The 19,941-nt window shown below is 43.6% G+C and overlaps 1 protein-coding gene across 1 annotated transcript in view; it reads left to right on the top strand.

Moving 5' to 3' along the window:
* The window catches only part of sf3b3 (splicing factor 3b, subunit 3), a 53,022-nt gene that overhangs the window by 10,314 nt on the left and 22,767 nt on the right, over positions 1-19,941 (top strand). The window contains exons 7-20 of the mRNA XM_045688179.2: positions 3,984-4,096; positions 4,250-4,387; positions 4,635-4,738; positions 4,840-5,005; positions 6,021-6,116; positions 6,524-6,596; positions 11,766-11,917; positions 12,177-12,332; positions 12,498-12,653; positions 12,964-13,107; positions 15,045-15,167; positions 15,276-15,430; positions 17,359-17,533; positions 17,998-18,203. Coding sequence (XP_045544135.1) covers positions 3,984-4,096; positions 4,250-4,387; positions 4,635-4,738; positions 4,840-5,005; positions 6,021-6,116; positions 6,524-6,596; positions 11,766-11,917; positions 12,177-12,332; positions 12,498-12,653; positions 12,964-13,107; positions 15,045-15,167; positions 15,276-15,430; positions 17,359-17,533; positions 17,998-18,203 — 1,957 coding nt within the window. The remainder of the gene's footprint in view (positions 1-3,983; positions 4,097-4,249; positions 4,388-4,634; positions 4,739-4,839; positions 5,006-6,020; positions 6,117-6,523; positions 6,597-11,765; positions 11,918-12,176; positions 12,333-12,497; positions 12,654-12,963; positions 13,108-15,044; positions 15,168-15,275; positions 15,431-17,358; positions 17,534-17,997; positions 18,204-19,941) is intronic.

The raw sequence follows: 19,941 nt of genomic DNA, 5'->3' as shown, positions 1-19,941 counted from the left end.
CAACTTACTACCCTGAGACAAGGCCGAGTATACCCCACGAAGATCTCCCCCACTGCACAAACCCGAGTGGCGTGCCAACCCGGACAGGAAGATCACGTCAGTGACTCAATCCACTCAAGTGACGCACCCCTCCTAGGGACGGCATGGAAGAGCACCAGTAAGCCAGTGACTCAGGCCCCATAATAGGGTTAGAGGCAGAGAATCCCAGTGGAGAGAGGGGAACCGGCCAGGCAGAGACAGCAAGGGCGGTTCGTCTTGTGTCTGACCTCAGATAATTCTCTGTTTTTTTCATTCTTTTGTCCATGCTCATTGCGGTACACACAGTGACACAAAACAGGAGAATGAGTCATTTTCTCTATTCAAACTGGTTGAATATGTGATTTTTATACTGCCTGCACCTTCAACTCACAACAGGTGAGTTCAATTCCAAAGTAAATGATAATCACCTTCTTGAATTCTAACTGCTTCTAGACAGTGCCATTTTAGGGCCATTTTCTTGTGGAATTAGCTAAGATTTAGTAAATTATTCAGATTTGTTTGTTTTGTACAACTGCATACCGAAGACATACATTACATTTTACATTTTAGTCATTTAGCAGACGCTCTTATCCAGAGCGACTTACGGTAGTGAATTCATTTCATACATTTAATTTCACGCATTCTTTAAAAAAAAAAAATGTTACATTTTTTTTTGTACTGGCCTCCCGTGGGAATCGAACCCACAACCCTGGTGTTGCACACACCATGCTGACATTGCAAACACCATGCTCTACCAACTGAGCCACATATGTGGATACCAAAATATGTTTTAATTTCAACAGTTTTCTGGAAGAAATTGTGCATTATTTGAAGAAAGTGCAAGGGTTCAAATATTTTTGTCCACGACTGTATATAATAATTAAAGAACAGCAGTAAAATAACAGTAGCGAGGCTATATACAGGGGGTACCGGTATAGAGTCAATGTGCGGGGGCACAGGTTAGTTGAGGGAATATGTACATGTAGGGCTCCCAAGTGGTCTAAGGCACTGCATCTCAGTGCTAGAGGTTTCACTACAGACACCCTGGTTCGATTGCAGGCTGTATCACAACCGACCAAGATTGGGAGTCCCTTAGGGCGGCGCGCAATTGGCCCAGCCTCGTCTGGGTTTGGCCGTCATTGTAAATAAGAATTTGTTCTTAACTGACTTGCCTAGTTAAATAAAAGAAAATGTAGGTGGAGTTAAAGTGACTATGCATAGATAATAAACAGAGAAGCAGCAGCGTGAAAGGGGATGACGACAATGCAAATAGTCTGGGTAGCCATTTGATTAGCTGTTCAGGAGTCTTATGTCTTGGGGGTAGAAGCTGTTAAGAAGCCTTTGGACCTAGACTTGGCGCTCCGGTACTGCTTGCCGTGTGGTAGCAGAGAGAACAGTCTATGACTAGGGAGGCTGGTGTCTTTGACAATTTTTAGGGCCTTCCTCTGACACCGCCTGGTATAGAGGTCCTGGATGGCAGGAAGCTTGGCCCCAGTGATGTAGTGGGCCCTACGCACTACCCTCTGTAGTGCCTACTAGCAGTTGCTATACAAGGCAGTGATGCAACCAGTCAGAATGCTCTCGATGGCGCAGCTGTAGAACTTTTTGAGGGTCTGAGGTCCCATGCCAAATCTTTTCAGTCTCCTGAGGGGAAGTAGGCTTTGTCGTGCCCTCTGCAACAGGTCAGTTATTCTACGCTCTGGCACACAGAGGTGAGTGCTCTGAAATCGTATTAGATAGCCAGAGCGAATTTACCAGCTACGTCTATTGACAGTTGTCGCAGTGACATGAACATTCTATTGAAATGCATAGTGTTTAGACGTGTAGCTAGCTAGCTAAACAATGAACCATGATCCCAACTCATAACGTTACTACCCTGCAAGAATCTGCAGGGAGATAACCAACCAGGTTCAATGTTAGCTAGCTAACATTAGGCTATAACTAGCAATGCAAATGGCTCTGAGATGCAAGTGATATTACTACTCAGATCATACATGTAAAGTTAACGAGCCGGCCAGCTAACGCTAGCTAGCTAACAGTACACTAACTTGACATGAAAACAACGTTCTGACTAAATTGGAAACGTATAATATCTGAAAATGTAGCTAGTTAGACTTTCTTACCCGTATACATGGATGGACACTTCTCCCTCTGTGTCACGGATGCCATGGTTGCCCTTAGTTTGACAATGTAATCCGGAGACAGGTGTTTTATACAACCGCATTCTGGGTGTTTTCTTTTCGACTTTGCAATCAAATGCCAGAATGTTCTCCATCTCCTTAGCTGTCATACTCTAATTCCACTGATTTCAAAACTCGGTCCAATAGAAAGTGGAGAGGAACACTTACGCAGTTCTACTACGTGACATCTTTCAAAAAAATCCTTGTTAGAAAGGATTGCCTACACATACTGACCAGCTCATGTTATAGACAGAAGCGTGCTACATGGCAGACCAATCTGAACTCATCTCTCGGCATGTCCAGACCATTTATTATCTCAGCCAATCATGGCTAGCGGGAAGGTTGCTGCTCTTCCATGGCCAATGCAACTAGGCTTGTAATTTAACATTTTTATTTGTATTTACAGATGGCATACAAGTTTGTTGTTAAGGCACATGAAAGTTCACATGTTCCAGAAGGCATTTCTGCCAAAAAGAAAACGCATTTTGATAAATAAAAAAAGTTAGTTTTCCTGTGAAGTAGTGTTGTGCAACATACACCTAGTCACATGTATAAGGAAATCAGTCAATTGAAATATATTAATTGGCTGCGCGAAGTTGCTGTTGGTGGGAACTGGAACGCGCTGTCGTACACGTAAATCCAGAGCATCCCAAACATGCTCCAATGGGTGACATGTCTGATTATGCAGGCCATGGAAAAACTGGGACATTTTCAGCATCCAGGAATTGTGTACAGATCCTTGCAACATGGGGCCGTGCATTATTATGCGGTGATGGCAGCGGCTGAATGGCACGACATTGGGCCTGAGGGACTTGTCACGATATATCTGTGCATTCAAATTGCCATTGATAAAATGCAATTGTGTTTGTTGTCCGTAGCTTATGCCTGCCCATACCATAACCCCACTGCCACCATGGGGCACTCTGTTCACAACTTTGACATCAGCAAACCGCTCGCCCGCATGACGCCATACACACTGTCCTGCCTTGTGCCTGGTACAGTTGAAACCAGTATTCATCTGTGAAGTGCACGCTTCTTCAGCGTGCCAGTGGCCATTAAAGGTGAGCATTAGCCCGCTGCAGTGGATTACGACTTCGAAAGACCCTGGTGAGGACGACAAGCACGCAGATGAGCTTCCCTGAGACAGTTTCTAACAGTTTCTATCAGCTGTCAAGGTGGCTGGTCTCAGACGATCCCTCAGGTGAAGAAGCTGGATGTGGAGGTCCGGGGCTGGCATAGTTACACGTAGTCTGCGGTTATGAGGCGTGTTGGACGCATACTGCCAAATTCTGTAAAACAACTTGAGGCGACTTATGGTAGAGAAATTATCTGGCAACCGCTCTGGTGGACATTCATGCAGTCAGCATACCAATTGCACGCTCCCGCAACTTGTAACATCTGTGGCATTGTGACAAAACTGCACATTTTAGAATGGCCTTTAATTGTTCCCAGCATAAGGTGCACCTGTGTAATGATCATGCTGTTTAATCAGCTTCTTGATATGCCACACCTGTCAGGTGGATGGATTATCTTGGCAAAGGAGAAATGCTCACCAACAGGGATGTAAAACAAATTTGTGCACAATTTCTGGCATCTTTTATTTCTGCTCATGAAACCAACACTTTAGATGTTGCATTTATATTTTAGTTCAGTGTACATTATTTCCAGTAGAGGGCAGTCAGAGCCAGGTTATGAGTTGTTTGCAGGCTGGATTATTTATATATTTTTTACACTTAGGTGTAAACCTATTGTGTGATCATCACCCTTTCCCCCTCTCTTCTCCAGTTCCTGGAGGCTCTGATGGGCCCAGTGGAGTTCTCATCTGTTCAGAGAACTACATCACCTACAAAAACTTTGGGGACCAGCCTGACATTCGCTGTCCCATCCCACGTAGGAGGGTGAGTTTCTTATGTTTTATAAACGTGATTACAGATTTCAAATAACTTGGCTAACAAGACATGGTCAAACCTGTTAACAGTTTGTATGGATCACAGTTGATTTGATACCATCTGCACTGTGCCCTCAATTTTTTTTCTTTTGCCTGAACACAGAATGACCTGGATGACCCTGAGCGAGGCATGATCTTTGTCTGCTCAGCCACCCACAAGACCAAGTCCATGTTCTTCTTCCTGGCCCAGACGGAGCAGGGTGACATTTTCAAGGTCACCCTGGAGACCGATGAGGAGATGGTGAGGCCAGCAGGGTGCAGTCTGAGACTGGAACTGGGGGAGGGTGGCAGAGGTGTTCATCTGATGTGTGGGAAATAGAACTGTGCTGTTGAGGTGATGAGTCTTCATGTCTCTTCTCTGAAAAAAACATGGAGAGAGCATAAACACCTCTGATCTCAGCATGCACACACACTAACTCTGGTCAGTGTTCACATGATGGGATATTCTGGGATTCCTTCTATTTCAAATAAACGTTTGTATCCCCCAGGTTACAGAGATCAGGATGAAGTACTTTGACACCATCCCTGTAGCCACATCCATGTGCGTGCTGAAGACCGGCTTCTTATTTGTGTCCTCAGAGTTTGGTAACCAGTAAGTCATTCATTACACTGCAATACCTCACACATCCCATCTATGTCCATGCCTCTTGCTCTCTTGTGTTCATTGTTTTCTCTCTTCTCTCTCTCTGCTAGTTACCTGTACCAGATAGCCCATCTGGGAGATGACGATGAAGAGCCAGAGTTCTCCTCTGCCATGCCCCTGGAGGAGGGAGATACCTTCTTCTTCCAGCCACGCCCCCTCAAGAACCTGGTGCTGGTGGACGAGCAGGAGAACCTCTCCCCCATCATGTCCTGCCAGGTGTGTGAGAATCTCTTTGTGTTGTATGTTTGGTGTGCGTGCAACGGTTTTAGCTTTTGATTCCCATGGATTGTGTAGTGGATGAACTTAGTGAGGTGCCACACCTTTCCCTCTGTTCTACTGAACCGAATTGTAACAGCTTTAGCTGGGGTAGATGTGTTTTCCCACTATTTTTAGCACAATGAACCTGATTTTGACTTTACTTGAATGCGGGTTAGTTGGAGTACAAAGATTCTTGTCTTATTTGTTTCCCATTTTTATAAGTAGCGTTCATGTTAACCCTCTGTCCACACACGCACACAGATTCTTCTGAAGTCTTTTGGCAAGTTTGAGGAGAAGGCTGTTGAAGTGATGAGTTTCTCATGTCTCTTCTCTGACTAAATAATTGCTAGATTTTATCAGAGTAAGAACTCAACAGACACTATGAAAGCTTAAACCAAGTTTATTCTTCCCAAAGGATCGAACAGCTGAACCGACAAAGACATGATTACGATAGTGGTGGTATATGTACCCCACTTTGGGTGGAGTCTCCTCCTCCTTGCTAAACATTGCATCTTTTTTTGCTAGGCAGGAAACTAAATGATAAACGGTTCCGTTTCCCTTAGTGACCTGTCCTCGACCCCCTTATCCACGGCTCTCTCCCCTTATCAGTACTGCCATGTGACCGCTTTCCCTGCTCTCAGCTCCTCCCAAGCTTAATTGCACCCACCATAACCCTTCGTCCTACAGACAGCTCCTGGTGTAGATCCTGGGCTACGGCACCCCTCATGTCTCTATTAGAACTAATGATTCATAATAGTTAAAGCTCACAAATCCAAACCCATCAATGGAGAGAGTTTAAACACTTCTGATCTCAGCGTTATAACGTGACGCAGACACCAAATGTGAGACTGCCTTGTTTCTTTTTGGAGCTGTACTACTTGTTAAATTCTGTCCTCTTAGAATACATACGGATCTCTTACTCACCACTGGCTCATTGTTCCACTCACCTCATCTGTTTCTCTCTCCCTGTTAGATTGCTGACCTGGCTAATGAGGACACTCCTCAGCTGTATGTGGCCTGTGGCAGGGGACCCAAATCCACCCTCCGAGTCCTCAGACATGGACTGGAGGTATGTGTACTGCTATTCCACCTCCCATCACACATTCACATCCCAGAAAGTGCTCACGCGCACATTCTCTTGGTGTGGCACATGCCACAGTATTATTTGAACAATGACAACATTTTAACAAAGTCATGCGAATACTCACTCACATGCACACCGGAAACCAGAGTTGGGACAGAGTTTGGGTTTTAAGTTTCTTGTGCTGTTGCTTTTCTCACACACCAGCTCATGTTTGAGGTGTTGAAGAAGCTGGATGAAATGATGATATGCATGTCTTCTCTGACAAAGCACCGGAGAGTGTGTAGTATACCTCTGATCTCAGTAGATCTCAACATGTTAATGCAGAGGTAACAGACTGGTAAATGCTTAGGTTAGATTACAATGAAAGTCTGATCAGTGATTGTTCCCTCCAGGTATCAGAGATGGCTGTGTCTGAGCTGCCCGGTAACCCCAATGCTGTGTGGACTGTGCGCCGACACATTGAAGGTGCTTCTTCTTTTTATTTAATTTTTATGAATACATCAACTAGTTGCAAGTTATTCTCCCTTCTACCTCATTACAGTCCACTTCTGCAGTATTTGTTTGCAGTTATTGCGTATGACATGGTTGTAAAGTGGCATTGTTTTATCTTAATACTGTCAAGTCTCATGTTGTAGTCTGGCATCAGAGTGCATTCTGGGGAAAGTCACTCAGCCAGACTATTCCCAGAAGTCATGTGATTTCAGAGATTTTTCCTGTCATGGTGTAGTGGCCTAGTTCCACTGTAGCTGCCTGTTAGAGAGAGACCTGTTCAAATGTGGCTTCACTTTCACTCTAGCATTCATCCATTATACAACACTTGGCTCATCCAACTGGTTAGCCTGCACAAGTCAGATATTGTAACTTCTACACACTGGGTTACAGATGTAGATTTCAAGATTGTGATGCCATGCTCTAGGTTAGTGAAAAAACAAAATAAGGGTATGAGATTGATTGTAATTTCTTAATGTATCAGATTAGGGCACAATCCTCTGATGTCTCATGGCAGGGTTTGTTGTGCTGTTGAAGTGATGAGTTTGTCATGTCTCTTCTCTGACAAATATCAATGGAGAGAGTTTAAAACACCTCTGATCTCAGCATTATACATACTTTGTGAATAAATAAACTCATCATAAAAAGAAATGTCCCTTTTTCAGGTCCCTGTCTTTCAAAGATAATTAGTAAAAATCCAAGTACCTTCACAGATCTTCATTGTAAAGGGTTTAAAAACTGTTTCCCATGCTTGTTCAATGAACCATAAACAATTAATGAACATGCACCTGTGGAATGGTCGTTAACCTCTCTGGGCTATGTCCCACCCTAGTCAACAGCCAGTGGAATCGCATGGCGCGAAATACAAATACCTCAAATGCTATAACTTCAATTTCTCAAACATATGACTATTTTACACAATTTGAAAGATAAGACTCGTTAATCCAACCACATTGTCCGATTTCAAAAAGCCTTTACAGCGAAAGCAAAACATTAGATTATGTCAGGAGAGTACCCTGCCAAAAATAATCACACAGCCATTTTCAAAGCAATCATATATGTCACAAAAACCAAAACCACAGCTAAATGCAGCACTAACCTTTGATCTTCATCAGATGACACTCCTAGGACATTATGTTATACAATACATGCATGTTTTGTTCAATCAGCTTTTTACATTAGCATGTGATGTTCAGAACTAGCATACCCACCGAAAACTTCCGGTGAATTTACTAAATTACTCATGAGAAACGTTGACAAAATACATAACAATTATTTTAAGAATTATAGATACAGAACTCCTTTATGCAAACGCTATGTCAGATTTTAAAATAGCTTTTCGGCGAAAGCACATTTTGCAATATTCTGAGTACATAGCTCGGCCATCACAGGCTAGCTAATTTGACACCCACCAAATTTGGGGCAACCTAAACTCAGAATTACTATTAGAAAAATTGGATTACCTTTGCTGTTCTTCGTCAGAATGCATTCCCAGGACTTCTACTTAAACAACAAATGTTGTTTTGGTTCCAAATAATCCATAGTTATATACAAATACCTCCGTTTTGTTCGTGCGTTCAGGTCACTATCCGAAGGGTAACGCGCGAGCGCATTTCGTAAAATACCGATAATATTCCAACCGGACAACGTTGTATTCTTTCAAAGAGTGAAAGAAAAAAATTTAGAAGTCTCGTGAACGCGCATCTCAGTCTCACTGTCCCCAGGCAGGCCACTTATAAACTCTGCTGCTGTACTTTGCCCAGAGACAGGAGACGCATCATTCTGCTTTCTGAACGCTTTAGAGAGCCAATGGAAGCCTTAGAAAGTGTCACGTAACAGCACAGATGCTGTAATTTCGATAGAGATGCAACAGAAGGACTAAAAATTGTCAGACAGGCTACTTCCTGCATGAAATCTTCTAAAATTTTTGCCTGCCATATGAGTTCTGTTATACTCAGATACCATTCAAACCGTTTTAGAAACTTTAGAGTGTTTTCTATCCAAATCTACTAATTATATGCATATTCTCGTTTCTGGGCAAGAGTAGTAACCAGTTTAAATCGGGTACGTTTTTTATCCGGCCGTGAAAATACTGCCCCCTAGCCCAGACAGGTTAAGACGCTAACAGCTTATAGACGGTAGGCAATTAAGGTCACCGTTATGAAAACTTAGGACACTAAACAGGCCTTTCTACTGACTCTGAAAAACACCAAAAGAAAGATGCCCAGGGTCCCTGCTCATCTGCGTGAACGTGCCTTTGGCATGCTGCAAGGAGGCATGAGGACTGCAGATGTGGCCAGGGCAATATGTCTGTACTGTGAGACGCCTAAGACAGCGCTACAGGTAGACAGGGCAGACAGGCGATCGTCCTCGCAAGGGCAGATCACGTGTAACAACACCTGCACGGGATCGGTACACCCGAGCATCACACCTGCGGGACAGGTACAGGATGGCAACAACGACTTCCCGAGTTACACCAGGAACGCACAATCCCTCCATCAGTGCTCAGACTGTCCGGAATAGGCTGAGAGAGGCTGGACTGAGGGCTTGTGGGCCTGTTGTAAGGCAGGTCCTCAATAGACATCACCGGCAACAACTTCGCCTATGGGCACAAACCCACCGGCGCTGGACCAGACAGGACTGGCAAAAAGTGCTCTTCACTGACGAGTCGCGATTTTGTCTCACCAGGGGTGATGGTCGGATTCGCGTTTATCATCGAAGGAATGAGCGTTACACCGAGGCCTGTACTCTAGAGCGGGATCGATTTGGAGGTAGAGGGTCCGTCATGGTCTGGGGCGGTGTGTCACAGCATCATCGGACTGAGCTTGCTGGCAATCTCAACGCTGTGCGTTACATCGAAGACATCCTCCTCCATGTGGTACCCTTCCTGCAGGCTCATCCTGACATGACCCTCCAGCATGACAATGCCACCAGCCATACTGCTCGTTCTGTGCATGATTTCCTGCAAGACAGGAATGTCAGTGTTCTGCCATGGCCAGCAAAGAGCCCAGCTCTCAATCCCATTGAGCACGTCTGGGACCTGTTGGATCGGAGGGTGAGGGCTGGGGCCATTCCCCTCCCAGAAATGTCCGGGAACTTGCAGGTGCCTTGGTGCAAGAACTGGCCAATCTGGTGCAGTCCATGAGGAGGAGATCCACTGCAACCTCTTCAGCGTCTCATCCCGTCAGCGGGATCAAAATCCAGCGAAAAATCATATCGCCAATTAGCATAACAAAATTTAATAATTTGAAAAAAAAAATAATAATAATAATTTGTTTTTGTTTTATAGATACACCTCTCCTGAATCGACCCACGTCATCCGATTTCAAAACGGTTTTACAGGAAAAGCAAATCGTTAGATGAGTCCATCGTAAAAAGCAGCAACATAGCAATTTTCCGACCAACCACTTGCATCACAAATAACCAAAAAACAGCTAAATGCAGCACTAACCTTTTACAAACTTCATCAGATGACACACCTAGGACATCATGTTACACAATGCATGCATTCTTTTGTTCAATAAAGTTCATATTTATATATGAAAACAGCATTTTACATCGGCGTCTGACGTTGACTAACTATTTTCCCGTCAAAAGCATCCGATGAAACAGTGCTACATTTTACTGAATTACTATTCGAAAACATGTTTAAAATGTAATATTGTCATTCTAAGATTTATAGATGAATATCTCTTGAAAGCACCTGTCATACCAGATTTAAAAATAACTTTACTGGGTAATCACACTTAGCGATAAAAGGGGATGCGATACTCAGAAAATGACCTAGTAAATACAGCTCGGCGCCATCTTGGAACAATCGCAGATCACATCTTATGTTGTATAATATTGTCAATAATCCCTTACCTTTAGTTGTCTTCATCAGAAAGCACTTCCAGGAATCCCAGGTCCACAACAGATGTATTTTCGGTCGAAAAAGTCCATCCTTTATGTTCCATTAGCAAGCTGTTAGGCAGTATCCAAAAGCTCTGCCGGCCGCGGGACAGCCGTGTCGGATAAAAGCTATTTTTTTCCCATTTAGGTTCGTTCAAACATGTCAAACGTTGTATAACATAAATCTTCAGGGCCTGTTTCAACAAGAGAGCCAATAAGATTCGAGGGGGACGATTTCAATGTGTTTCAAAACGTTTCCAAAGGTGGGGGTAGACAGGGCCGCTGGCGTCATAATGGTGATGGCCCTCCCGCTGTGACCAATTTCCAACGTGTCTCATTGACTGAGTTTCGACAGTAGAAGGCTCAAAACACTTTGTAAAGACTGGCGACATCTTGTGGAAGCAATAGGAAGTGCTCAAATAACGATAGTTCGCGGTGTGAATTATAGGCGACTACGTGAAGTTGAGTCCACAATTCAGAATTCCACTTCCTGTTTCAATCGGTCTCGGGGTTTTGACTGCCATATGAGTTCTGTTATACTCACAGACACCATTCAAACAGTTTTAGAAACTTTAGGGTGTTTTCTATCCACAGGTATTAATTATATGCATATCCTAGCTTCTGAGTCTGATTAGTAGGCCGTTGAAAATGGGCACGGATTTTTTCCAAAATGCGCTGTGGCGCCCCCTATCCTAGGGTAACGTCAAGAGGTTTTTAATGCAGCTGGTGGCCACACCAGATACTGACTGTTACTTTTGATTTTCATCCTCTCCCCTTTGTTCAGGGACACATTATTCAATTTCTGTTACATTTTACATTTTTACATTTTAGTCATTTAGCAGACGCTCTTATCCAGAGCGACTTACAGTAGTGAATGCATACATTTCATACATTTTATTTATTTTTTATTTTTTATTTTTTGTACTGGCCCCCCGTGGGAATCGAACCCACAACCCTGGCGTTGCAAACACCATGCTCTACCAACTGAGCCACATGTCTGTGGAACTTGTTCAGTTTGTCTGTTGTTGAATCTTATGTTCATACAAATATTTACACGTTAAGTTTGCCGAAAATAAACGCAGTTGTCAGTGAGAGGACATTTCTTTTTTTGGTGAGTTTAAATGTGGTTTGTTATTGATAATTGCTTCATGCATCAGATTAACACTAAACCATAGGTTTATTGAATGAAAGGAAGGGTCCAGAAATCCCCTTCGTGTGAAACTCTTACTCATTTAAACACCTCTTCTCCTCCAGATGAGTTTGACGCATACATCATCGTTTCCTTCGTCAACGCTACCCTGGTTCTATCTATCGGTGAGACCGTAGAGGAAGTGACAGACTCTGGCTTCCTGGGGACCACCCCCACCCTCTCCTGCTCTCTGCTGGGGGAGGATGCTCTTGTGCAGGTCAGTCACCCACACTACGCACGCCTCTCACAGTGGCCTGATGTTATGTTCTGGACGGAATACAATGCTAATGGTAGAAGTGAAGATGAAGTATATGACAGATTTAATATTGCTGTTGAAGTGATGAGTCTTCATGTCTCTTCTCTGACATTACAATGGAGAGAGCATAAACACCTCTGATCTCAGATACACAAACATTAGACACCCTGGCCAGGCACCTTCCCCAGCCCTGTGTAAACTGAATAACCCTGTTGTATAGGTGTATCCTGATGGGATCCGTCACATCCGTGCTGATAAGCGTGTGAATGAGTGGAAGACTCCAGGGAAGAAGACCATTGTGCGCTGTGCAGTCAACCAGAGGCAGGTGGTCATCGCTCTGACCGGAGGAGAGCTGGTCTACTTTGAGATGGACCCTGTGAGTATACTTTCATCCCCTGGGTGTCTAGTTCGGTCTTTGAGTTTGACCCAGTTTCATCTGCTTTTTGCAAATATCCAGAAGTCTCTCCTGCTCAGTGTAAAGGTTATATTTCTTCTGACAGTAAATGTTCATGATAACCTTCCCCTCTGTCTCTCCCCCCAGTCTGGCCAGCTGAATGAGTACACAGAGAGGAAGGAGATGTCAGCTGACGTGGTGTGTATGAGCCTGGCCAATGTCCCCCCTGGCGAGCAGCGCTCCCGTTTCCTGGCGGTGGGGCTGGTGGATAACACCGTCCGCATCATCTCACTGGACCCCTCGGTACGACTCTCACCGTACTCTGTCCAGCCCGTGCGATCTGTTTGTCTGTCTGTTTAGGATGGATCTGATTCATACTGACTACTCTGCGAGTTGGTAACAAGCACCAGATGTTCTTGGACAATTACAAGGAAACTCTTCTAGAGCTCGTTTTCTCTGCTCAAGTTTTTTTTGTTGCATTTCCAGCCAGGGTGGAAAAAACAAAGTTCAAATCCAAATAACACATTGTGAATATTTGCCCTCTTTTTAGCATGCGTTTATCTCTCAAAGCTGCGTTTGTAGCCACTAACCCCTCTGTGTGTTTGTGGTGTAGGACTGTCTCCAGCCCCTCAGTATGCAGGCCCTGCCAGCACAGCCTGAGTCTCTGTGTATAGTGGAGATGGGAGGAGTGGAGAAGGAAGATGAGCTAGGAGTGAAGGGCACTGTCGGCTTCCTCTACCTCAACATCGGACTGCAGGTAAAATACACTATGACCAAAAGCTTGACGAACATCTCATTCCAAAATCATGGTCATTTAATATAGACTTGGTCCCCCTTTGCTGCTGTGACAGCCTCCACTCTTCTGAAAAGGCTTTCCAATAGATGTTGGAACATTGCTGCGGGGACTTGCTTCCATTCAGCCTCGAGCGTTAGTGAGGTCGGGCACTGATGTTGTGCGATTAGGCCTGGCTCGCAGTCGGCGTTCCAATTCACCCCAAAGGTGTCCAATGGGGTTGAGGTCAGGGCTCTGTGCAGGCCAGTCCCGTTCTTCCACACCAATCTTGACAAACCATTTCTGTATGGACAATGCATGGGTGCATAGTCATGCTGAAACAGGAAAGGGCCTGTCAGAACAGAAATTACAAGAGTATGTAATAATGCTGTTATTGCATCAAATTGGTGTTTTATGTAACAGAATAAGGGGTTGTTAGAACACTCATCTATGTGTGTTCTACTGAGGATGGCCCTCAGAGATTTACGATGCCTTTGGGTGATACCGCATTCCAGAGCATGAGTAAATGTTTCTGTACTGGGGTACCAGGGGGAGATGACTCTGGGGCCAGACCCTGGTCTCTACACAATGAGATACTGTCTGCTGTGAATTATAAGTATATTTCATACTAATCTTAACCTTGTGACCCATTCCATAAATCTGTTTGTCATGTAGCCTGAAGGGGGTGAATCTTGGCTATAAAAGACCTTTACGTTTTTGACTCGGGGCTCTGAACGATTCGTTGACCAGCCATTATTAACGTGGAGCACTCAATCGATTCACTTTATGTGTGTGTGTTGTATTGACCTGCTCCCTTATTAACAAGTGAATAAAGATTTAGTTAAGTATAACTCTGACTTATGTGCTAAGTTTCTCTCCTCATTTGATAGTAAAGAAATTAACCACCACAGGCCTTCCCCACAAAGTTGGAAGCACAGAATCGTCTAGAATGCTGTAGCGTTAAGATTTCCCTTCACTAGAACTAAAGGGCCTAGCCCAAACCATGAAAAACAGCCCCAGACCATTATTCCTCCTCCACCAAACTTTACAGTTGGCACTATGCATTCGGACAGGTAGTGTTCTCCTTGCAAGATTCGTCCATCGGACTGCCAGATGGTGAAGCGTGATGCATCACTCCAGAGAACACGTTTCCACTGCTCCAGAGTCCAATGGTGGCGAGCTTTACACCACTCCAGCCGACGCATGGTAATTTTAGGATTGTGTGCGGCTGCTCGACCATGGAAATCCATTTCATGTAGTTCCCGACGAACAGTTTTTGTGCTGATGTTGCTTCCAGAGGCAGTCTGGAACTCGGCAGTGAGTGTTGCAACAGTCCTGTTCTGTGAGCCTGTGTGGCCTACATGTCAGCGGCTGAGCGGTTGTTTGTCCTAGACGTTTCCACTTCACAATAACAGTACAGTTGTTCCGGGGCAGCTCTAGCAGGGCCGAAATTTCACAAACTGACTGGAAAGGTGGCATCCTATAACGTTGCCACGTTGAAAGTCACTGAGCTTTTCAGTAAGGCCATTCTACTGCCAATGTTTGTCTACGGAGATTGCATGGCCGTGTGCTCGACTTTATACACCTGTCAGCAACATGTGTTGCCGAATCCACTAATTTGAAGGGGTGTCCACATACTTTTGTCTGTATATAGAGTGTATATGTTCTCTGTGTTGAGGAAGAGTTTGAGTAGAGGGATATTGTGGTGCTGTTGAAGTGATGAGTTTTCCCATGTCTCTTTTCTGACAAATAATGGAGAGTTTAAAACACCTCTGATCTCAGCATACAGTATATATTTTCACACCTACACTATCAGTTACTGCCTGTTTACTTCTGCCAGTGTATTACTTGATATTTTGTGCTTTGTTGGAACACATACTAGAGCTTTTATTTGTGACGTTAACATGTCTGTCTTTCCTCAGAATGGTGTGTTGCTCAGGACCGTGCTGGACCCAGTGACTGGAGACCTGTCTGATACTCGTACTCGGTACTTGGGGTCGCGACCTGTGAAGCTTTTCCGCGTCAGGATGCAGGGACAGGAAGCTGTAAGTGAAATCCTATTAGTTGGTATGTTTTTGCAGCTTTATGGAGCTGAAACGTAACATTGAGGCTGTGTGTATTTGTATCCTCTCTGACCTCTCCATCTCCTTCAGGTGTTGGCCATGTCTAGTCGCTCCTGGCTGAGTTATTCCTACCAGTCCCGATTCCATCTGACGCCCCTGTCCTATGAGACGCTGGAATATGCCTCTGGCTTCGCCTCTGAACAGTGTCCAGAGGGCATTGTGGCAATCTCCACCAACACCCTGAGGTACACACACAAACACAGAGAGAACTAAAGTAAACACATCTACACTGAGTGTACAAAACATTAGGAACACCTGCTCTTTCCATGACATAAACTGACCAGGTGAATCCAGGTGAAAGCTATGATCCCTTATTGACGTCACTTGTTAAATCCACTTCAATCAGTGTAGATGAAGGGGAGGAGACAGGTCAAAGAAGGATATTTAACTTCTTGCGGATCAGTGGGACGCTCCCGTCCCATTTCGACACCTTCCGGTGAAATTGCAGAGCGCCAAATTCAAATTAAATTACTATGAATATTAAACTTTCATCATTTACATTACATTTACGTCATTTAGCAGACGCTCTTATCCAGGCGCTCTTATCCACTTCATCACAAGTGCAATACATCAAAATATAGCTTAACTTGTTGTTAATCCATCCAGCCGTGTCAGATTTCAAAAAGGCTTTATGGCGAAAGCAAACCATGCGATTATCTGAGGACAGCACACAAATGCATAACAAATCATTTTCAACCAGGGAGTTGCGACACGAAAGTCAGAAATAGCGATATAATATATGCCTTACTTCTTCTGTTGGCACTCCAAAAGGTCCCACTTACATAACAAATAGTCCTTTTGTTCGATTAAGTCCTTCTTTATATCCATAAAAACTCAGTTTAACTGGCGCGCTTCAGTCAATAATCCACTCGGTTACCCTCCTTCAAAATGCATACAAAATGAATCCCAAACATTACCAATAAACTTATCCAAACAAGTCAATCAACGTTTATAATCAAACAATAGGTACCCTAATACGCAAATAAACAATACAATTTAAGACGTTGAATCGTTATTGTCTTTACCGGAGACAAACAAAAAGAACGCACTGTCTCGGCCATGCGCTTTGAAACACTACAGCCAAAATGGGAGCCACTTAGAAAAACTACAACTTCTCCCTCATTTTTCTTTAAACAGACTGTTGACATCTAGTGGAAGCCCTAGGAACTGCAATTTGGGAGGGTTTCGCCTTATAATAAAAATGCCAGCCATTGAAATCAGCGGTAGGCTGAATTTCTTTTTTTTTGTGGGATGGTTTGTCCTCGGGGTTTCGCCTGCCATTTCAGTTCTGTTATACTCACAGACATTATTTTAACAGTTTTAGAAACGTTAGTGTTTTCTATCCAAATCTACCAATATGCATATCCTAGCTTCTGGGCCTGAGTAGCAGGCAGTTTACTTTGGGCACGCTTTTCATCCGGACGTCAAAATACCACCCCCTATCCCAAAGAAGTTAAGCCTTGAGACAATTGAGACATGGATTGTGTATGTGTGTCATTCAGAGGGTGAATGGGCAAGACAAAATATTTAAGTGCCTTTGAATGGGTTATGGTAGTAGGTGCCAGGTGCACTGGTTTGTGTCATGTGGTTTATCTCTCAAAGGACATCCAGCCAACTTGACACAACTGTGGAAAGCATTGGAATCAACATGGTCCAGCATCCCTGTGGAACGCTTTTGCCACCTTGTAGAGTCCATACCCAGACAAATTGAGGCTGTTCTGAGGGCAAAAGTAGGGCAACTCAATATTAGGAAGGTATCCTTATTGTTTTGTGTACACTCCGTGTCTATTGAGGAAATGTTTTCATTGACAAGGCTTGAAGGTAGAGCAGTTAGGCTGTTGAAGTGATGAGTCTTCATGTCTCTTCTCTGACAAACCAATGGAGAGAGTGTAAACATCTCTGATCTCAGCATATTCACAGATCACATCTCATTTTCTCTCATTCACCCTCAACCATCCTCATTCTCAATTATAATGCTGATATTTATCTTATGAGGGATATGTCCCATTTACTTTTTGAAATGTTATTTCTGTTCCCATTATGGCTGAGTTGTGGCATGGCACACTTGTTACGTGGTACACATCTTCTGACACTGCCTTTGTTTCCCTCTTAGGATTCTGGCCTTGGAGAAGCTGGGTGCCGTGTTCAACCAGGTGGCCTTCCCCCTGCAGTACACACCTCGCAAGTTTGTCATTCACCCAGAGACAAACAACCTGATACTCATAGAGACTGATCACAATGCCTACACAGAGGCCACCAAGGCCCAGCGCAAGCAGCAGATGGCAGAGGTATGGTTCTGTTCTGACTGAGAGGGAGAGGGAGAGGGAGAGGGCTGAGGCTACGTGTTGTACACCCAGGCTGTGTAGATTGTGTGGGCTGATATTATGAAAGCGTAGATATAAGTTAGGCAAGACTTCAATGTAAATAATTTACAATTGTTTTTTTTTTTATAGCACTTTTCTAAAACCCGAAGAGGCTTAATTGAAGGCAGGGTTTGAGGCGAGGAGTTTTATGCTGTTGACGTGATGAGTTTCTCATGTCTCTTCTCTGACAGAATAATGGAGAGAGCTTTAAACATCTCTGATCTCAGCATGTATACAGAGATTACACACAGTGTAGAGATTGACATGGGGAATTAGACTAATACTTTGCTTACACTTATGTAGATATCTCTCACCCCCTCCTCCCTACTTTTCTTTCTCTCTGTTTGTAACTGATGCTGACACCACTTTTGTGTTGTTCCCTTCTATAGGAGATGGTTGAGGCAGCTGGTGAGGATGAGAGGGAGCTGGCAGCAGAGATGGCTGCTGCCTTCCTCAATGAGAACCTGCCAGAGGCCATCTTTGGGGCGCCCAAGGCCGGGTCTGGCCAGTGGGCCTCTCTGGTGCGTCTGGTCAACCCCATCCAGGGAACCACTCTGGACCTTGTCCAACTGGAGCAGAATGAGGCTGCCTTCAGGTGAGGACAGGATGGATGAATGGAAAAGAGCTCCCCAGCTTGTAGTCCTAAAAAAACAAAATGAATGAATTCTGGTTCGTTTAGCCATTCCTATGGGGGAACTTAATGGAGAAAGAATGGGGTTTGGGATAAATGCCAAAATAAGGTCAGATCTTATACGTTTTGTTCTATGAGATAATGTTATGGCCCTATAAAGTCTGCGCTGCAAAAAAAGCAGACGGAATCACAGAATCCTGACATTTAAACGGAATTCAACAACATACATTTTTTTTATTGAAGTTAATAGGAAATCAACTTATGAAAATGTATTAATTAGCTCAAGTTAAACATAAGACGTGAACAAAATGCATCATGAACCATATACGAGTAAAGTCATTGTCTAAAATATTTTTTTTACAACGTCTGTGATGGATGCAGTCAAATAATTTGTTTGTTTGACATGGTGGGAACTTTTGTGAAACAAAAATCATTATGTGGGAAATGGCAGTGGAAATGCCTTTATGCGCAAATATTGATGTAATAACCATATCAAAGTACATTTGGAGTCATGCGATGATGTGTTGTGTGGTCCTATTAGGCTACAAATGAATTAAGTTATGATGAACTTCACAGGGTGGTGAAAGTGCACAGTGTCGAGCTTGATGCTTCTTTCCAAAAGATATCGAGGGTCTTATTCTGGTGACATGATGATCGATGCTTGGCTGCCATTTGACAAATAAAAATGTTGTTGCTCCTATCCCCGGTAATCTGCTGTTGCAAAAGCAGCAGCTACTCTTCCGGGGGTCCACACAAAACATGAAACATGACATAATACAGAACATTAATAGACAACAGCTCAAGGACAGTACTACATCAATAAAAAATAAAAGGCACACGTAGCCTACATATCAATACCAATACATACACAAACTATCTAGGTCAAATAGGGGAGAGGTGTTGTGCCATGGGGTGTTGCTTTATCTGTTTTTTGAAACCAGGTTTGCTGTTCATTTAAGCAATATGAGATGGAAGGAAGTTCCATACAATAATGGCTCTATATGATATTGTACGCTTTCTTGAATTTGTTCTGGATTTGGGGACTGTGAAAAGACCCCTGGTGGCATGTCTGGTAGGGTAAGTGTGTGTGTCAGAGCTGTGTGTAAATTGTCTATGTAAACAATTTGGGATTTAACACAATGTTTCTTATAAAAAGAAGAAGTCTTTCCTCAACTCTTAGCCAAGAGAGACTGGCATGCGTACTATTTATATCCGCCTTCAGATTACAATGAAGAGCAAGACGTGCCGCTCTGTTCTGGGCCAGCTGTAGCTTAAACAACTTCGGGATCGGTGTCCCTTCCACGGGGCGGTTGAGCTAACGTAGGCTAATGCGATTAGCATGTGGTTGTAAGTAACAAGAACATTTCCCAGGACATAGACATATCTTATATTGGCAGAAAGCTTAAATTCTTGTTAATGTAACTGCACTGTCCAATTTACAGTAGCTATTACAGTGAAATAATACCATGCTATTGTTTGAGTGCACAATTTTGAACATGAAAAGTTAATAATAAACAAATTAGGCACATTTGGGCAGTATCGATACAAAATTTAGAACAGAAATGCAATGGTTCATTGGATCAGTCTAAAACTTTGCACATACACTGCTGCCATCTAGTGGCCAAAATATATACTCCACCTGGGCTGGAATAATACATTTTGGCCTTTCTCTTGCATTTCAAAGATGATGGTACAAAAAAAA

This window comes from Salmo salar, chromosome 10 (genome assembly GCF_965601325.2).
Source record: "Salmo salar chromosome 10, fSalSal1, whole genome shotgun sequence".
NCBI lineage: Eukaryota > Metazoa > Chordata > Actinopteri > Salmoniformes > Salmonidae > Salmo > Salmo salar.
This window is presented reverse-complemented; position numbering and strand designations above follow the sequence as displayed.